We start from the raw sequence: 5,371 nt of genomic DNA on the forward strand, positions 1-5,371 counted from the left end.
TGATATTTATCGATTAACGAACAGAGTACTTTATGTTTTTATTTAATATAAAAATATAAGAGTAAAATTTTAAATTTAATAAAATATTTAAAAGAATTAATTTAATATGATTATATTGATACACATTATCATTTTTAGCATAGCAATACAAAGTGGTTAAAGATATTAACGAGGCATCTATATTTTTTAGGTTGTTCTATTCTTAAAATCGACTTCATCATTGTGGAATTGAGCGGAATAGCCTTTTAGTTGAGAGGCTAACTCAAATTTCAGCTGCCATGCGTAAAACAAAAGCCGATCAAAGTGGAATGAGCTCGCGTTAAGATACAATGAACGTGGACAGGTTTTTTCCTTATAATTAGGTCTCTCAAGTCTCAATGAGCTAAGGAACTAAATAAATAATCATAATAGAAAGGCTAAAAGTAGAGTTTTGCTATTGAACCCTAAAGAAAAGAGACCAACAGCAAAGACCCAAAGTGAAGCACTAACTTTAAAGCCAATATTCCCAATATACTTTAGTCTTTGGTCAGAAATTAATCCTTCTGCCTCTCCACTAAGTCTGGTACATTGAACCTAGACGCGTTTTTGAATGAGTTGAATATTATTTAATATAATTAGTAACCTTTGTTTTCTTGAAAAATGGTGTATGTGCTGTCAAAGCTGAGTATGGATCTAGACATGACAATATTAAAGATGTTGGTACACTGAAGGTATGGATTTAGATATGACAATATTAAAGATCTTGGACTTGGAGAAAACATGACAAAATTGAATTTTTGTTGCTGTTTTTATTTATCTTTGTCACTTATACTTGGGAGTTATAAAAATAACAAAATGTCAAAGAGAAAAAAAAAAACAATCTAGTACTTTAAATATATAAAAATTTGTTCAGGAATTTATCTCGAAATTCAAGTAACATAAATAAAAGAAATTAATATAAAAACCATCCAACTTATTTCTTCATTGAGTTAAAGCTCTTATTATCTTATATCCATGCATAAATTCTAATAACATGATCAAAAAATGAAATATATTAAAATTAGAAACTTAATTTCGTGCAAACATTTTCATTATCACGTCTCACATTAAGTATACATACATTCATAGGGTACATATTTGGATATCCAAATTTATCATAAGTTTCGATAACATAGATGAAACAAAACAAAATATATAAAACCACACCTTGTGTTTTTCAAACTTAATAATATATAGAGATTTGTTTGAATGGTGTTTTTATTTAGACGGAAAAAGATGCCATCGCTTCGCCTATGCTTAAGAACACCCTTCCTCCAATTTTGGGCACAAAGTTAGCCAATTTCAACTTGTGAATAACTTGCCACCTAGGGTTTGCAATAGCCAGCTGCAACAGCCAGATGCAAATTAGCATACATGAGTTTAAAAAAAAAAACGTAAAATAACATAGCCTTGTATACATACCTTCATCCCATTTGAATCAAAATTCTTATGCAGTTCCTCCAGAGATGCGATGCCCGATGTATCGATGTCCATCAAATCTAATACCATTCATTAACATGCAAATTCCATTGTGAGGAACAATTAAAGAATAAATGATTCAATAATCTCTTCAAAACATAATCCATATTTCACCAACTCTTACTAGAAATGTCAAGGATTACTATTTGAATAGTCTTTTCTGCATTTCTCAGCTTGCTGTCCTTTTCCTCCTCAATAACCCATTTCATAATCCTGAAAAATTAAAACAAATCATTACTCCATAATAATGAATGCTTTTTTCATGATGTTTCTTGCTTGTCTTGGAGCATTTTAATACCATGTCATATTTTAATACTGTGGGGGTAGAGGTGAATTAAGTAGTTACCTTTCTCTGACAAAATTGGCGTTTGCAAAACAAAGTAAAGCAGATTTGAGGCGCATTATTAAGACACCTGGAGTCTTGACAGCCATTGGATATTGATTGACATCACCGAATGCATCAGTTTCAGGAAGCTTTCCAAGGGTTTCAGTGCCTGGTCGAATTGATACCACTATTATCTTTGCAAATGATATTGTTACCTGCAACCATATTAAAACTTAGGTACCTATAGAGTATTGATAAAACCTTTGCAATGACGAAAGCAGAGTGGCATGCCTGACATTTTTCAAGGCCTCACACACCATACATGTCAATTTATAAGACTCACATTTCACAAAGAGCCTTTTGTTTGATTCGAGACCAATATGTATCGTTTCTCGGAAACTAAATCTGACGTGTTGAGACAACATAGTTGACTTTATGTCTATGTCATGTACACTTTTCCCTATAAGATATGAACCTTTCTTTGTGTTGTAAAATGTTCTCTCTTTTTTTTTTTAAAAATGCATGCCTCAACCATGTTGGAGATTACTGTTGACAGAAGAGTTCACAGTCCACTCGCATCATTTTCTCATGTTATAATTAATCCTATTTAAGGTATTTTATATATAGATTAATAATTCATATTAGGAATATTTAGACATTTTCATATATTTTTTACGTTTTAATTAATTTTTACGTGTCACATTAATCATATGGTGCAACAACCTTGTTGGGTGGTTCAGAGTGAAAGTAAGTGTTACCGCCACAAGAAGGCCAATCTCCACGGTTGCAAACAGCACTCCCAGAAAGGCCCCAATGCAAGCCAGGAAATCTAGCTTATCAACCTTCCAAATATTGCAAGCTTCATTGACGTCGATGAGTCCCGGCAGCGCCGAGAGAATAATCGAAGCAAGGATCGCCACCGGTGTGTAGTACAACAGCTTTGTCAAAAGTTCCAATGATATGAACACCGTAACAGCCATCACAATGTTCGACATTGCGGTTTCACAACCCGCGCTGAAATTCACCGCTGTCCGCGAGAATGAACCTGCAACATTTTACTCCGACTCGGGTTTGAGTTATTTGAATTAAAGGGTGGTACAAGTAGGAATATAAATGAAGGTAGGTTAATTACCGGTTGCGACATAGCAAGTAGTGAAGGAACCGATGATGTTCATGAACCCCATGGCTACCATTTCTTTGTTGCCATCAAGGTGGTAACCTTTTATGGCTGCGAAAGATCGACCAACTGCAATTGCTTCCTATGATTCACAAAAAGTAGAACAGTAAGCTGTTATAAAGACTTAACGAACATATAAGATTAAGTCAGACTCAGACGCCAACCGTGAGTGCAATTATAGCTACAATCAACCCAATCTTAGCCAGTTCCCCAACATGTGGTCCGTTGAACTGCAGCTGATCAACTGAACTTGGATTTAAGCCTCCTTTGATGTGTTTCACGATGTTAACTCCGTGTTTATCGGCTTTGGTAAGGAAAACGATGAGTGTGGCTAAAACGACAGACACCAGAGGAGCAATGGCTGGCAACCAGAATAGTTTTTTGTTCTTTCTACCCTGATATACAAATTATAGAAATAATAATAATTTAAAGATGATTTCTTGAAGATGCAGATATTCAATTGATCAAATTTTGGGAAACAAGCTGCAGTTCTTACCAAAAATCTTGTGATTAAGATGAATATCAGGAAAGAACATCCGAGTAGGAAGTTATAAGGATTCCACTGCAGTAAAAAAAAAAAGAAAAAAAAAAGAAGAATTTAATATTGGCGAATTCAAGAACTCGTATGATTTGTTAAGTGATTGGACAGTACGGGATGTTGGAAGGAACTCCAAACGACTTTCAAGACAGAGATAACATCGGTCTTGTTCGTAAAATGAGTGATTCCAAGCAGTCCTTTAAGTTGTTGAAGACCAATGACAATGGCGGCGCCTGCCATGAACCCCACTATTGCAGCATGTGAAAGAAAATCGATAAGGAAACCTGACCTGTAAAATCTCCACAAGGATTAAAATATGTATGAAATTTTGTAAGAAAATGATGGGAAAGAAAGGGGTTAATGGCAAGAGAAAAAGAAGTGATAAATTAACCTGAAGAGTCCAAAGGCAGCTTGAAAGGTACCCGCAAAGAAAGTTACCGTGAGCACAAGTTTATGGTAAGCAATGGGATTAGCCATTGGATCCTCAAGTTTCTGAACCATCGACGATAGAAGGAGTGAAATCACGGCCACCGGTCCGATCGCTATCTCTCTTGAAGTTCCCATCAGGGTGTAAATGAGAGGTGGGACGACACTCGTGTCTGATCCACAGATTCATTAGTAAAATATAAGATGTAATCAATTTAAGACGCCAAAACTATAGCAAAAATTTTCATCTAGCAGCTTACAGAGGCCATATTGAGGATCAAGTTTCGCCAAAGTTGCATATCCGATACTCTGTACGAAAATACAATGATATGAGTAACAGAAAAGGGAGGGGGGGCAGAATTTGATGGAGAATTGAACTTAAAGTAAAAACCTGAGGAATGCAGAGGCTTGCAAGAGTTAGACCAGCCAGTAAATCACGCTTGAACTGATTTGGTTTGTACTTTTGACACCAAGAAAGGATGGGAAAGGTTGCTTTCAACATTGAAAAGAGTTCATGTTTCAACCCGGACTGCATGTTAAGAAATGGGACTTTGTTTCTCCATGAAACAGCAGTTCCAATGAGCTCTTGGCTAAGCCCTGGTGGCTTGGGGGTGTTGAGGACCCACTGGACCCTTTCAACACAGTCATGTCTCTCAAGGTCTGCCATTTCTTGATCACTGGTTGTTGTATTATTGAGTGGAGAAGCCATGGTTTTTGTTTTGAAGTGTTTGGGGTAACCCAAAGCCCTTTCTTTTTTCAGCTACTTCACCACTCCGATCGCTATTTTATTTTTGTTTCAAGTTTTCGCTGTAAAAGACATGATATGACATTGACTTATAGATGGTAACTCAAGGGATGATACATCACTGGCCTATGACATTAGTGGAGAAAATAAGAGCGCTATTTCTAGATCATGAAAGCCACAGACTCTCTCTCTCTATATATATTAAATATATTTGCATATTGGGTATATATATTTTATTTCACAACCATATTTAAAACATTGTAATCTGTTTTTTTTAAAATATATATTTTTAATATTTACTATATTTTTAAAACACTCTTAATTTATTTGTAAAATATAAAAACTCTAATAATAATTATTTAAAATATTCTTAATTTATTTGTGAAGTATAAAAACTCTAATAATAGTTACCAAATATTTTTCTAAATTTAAATGTGATATATGAATTTAAATTACATTCTATTGTATTTATTGTTACATTTAATGTAACATATTGTAATCTCATAAATATCCTTTTCACATAACGGTAATTTGTTTAGGTGATATTATCGTACAGATATATTACATCTCCAATTATTTGTTGCCTTCGTTTAACAGATATTCATTACCATTCTTGAATTTATCACATGACATACACCTATGTCTATGTCTACACATGATAAA

At 34.4% G+C, this 5,371-nt stretch overlaps 1 protein-coding gene across 1 annotated transcript; it reads right to left on the bottom strand.

Annotated features, from left to right (window-relative positions):
* Positions 1 to 1,013: 1,013 nt before the first annotated feature.
* On the bottom strand, positions 1,014 to 4,885 carry LOC121208242 (sulfate transporter 2.1). The gene is made up of 12 exons (XM_041078785.1): positions 4,355 to 4,885; positions 4,224 to 4,272; positions 3,929 to 4,136; positions 3,652 to 3,826; positions 3,496 to 3,561; positions 3,164 to 3,394; positions 2,955 to 3,081; positions 2,581 to 2,867; positions 1,844 to 2,037; positions 1,622 to 1,710; positions 1,441 to 1,517; positions 1,014 to 1,363 (listed from the first exon to the last, which is right to left on the bottom strand). Exons 1-12 carry the CDS (start codon positions 4,670 to 4,672, stop codon positions 1,241 to 1,243), a joined length of 1,944 nt encoding a protein of 647 aa, XP_040934719.1. The 5' UTR covers positions 4,673 to 4,885; the 3' UTR covers positions 1,014 to 1,240.
* Between the last annotated feature and the right edge of the window lie 486 nt (positions 4,886 to 5,371).

Source organism: Gossypium hirsutum, chromosome A10, assembly GCF_007990345.1.
Source record: "Gossypium hirsutum isolate 1008001.06 chromosome A10, Gossypium_hirsutum_v2.1, whole genome shotgun sequence".
Classification (NCBI taxonomy): domain Eukaryota; kingdom Viridiplantae; phylum Streptophyta; class Magnoliopsida; order Malvales; family Malvaceae; genus Gossypium; species Gossypium hirsutum.

Bases quoted from the DNA above. Each gene is read 5' to 3' on its own strand.
- LOC121208242 (XM_041078785.1), bottom strand. From the start codon at position 4,672: ATGGCTTCTCCACTCAATAATACAACAACCAGTGATCAAGAAATGGCA. The intron at 1,518-1,621 runs GTAAGAGTTGGT...GAATGGTATTAG, and splicing joins AGTAATCCTTGACATTTCTA to ATTTGATGGACATCGATACA. The intron at 1,364-1,440 runs GTATGTATACAA...TGGCTGTTGCAG, and splicing joins TTGATTCAAATGGGATGAAG to CTGGCTATTGCAAACCCTAG.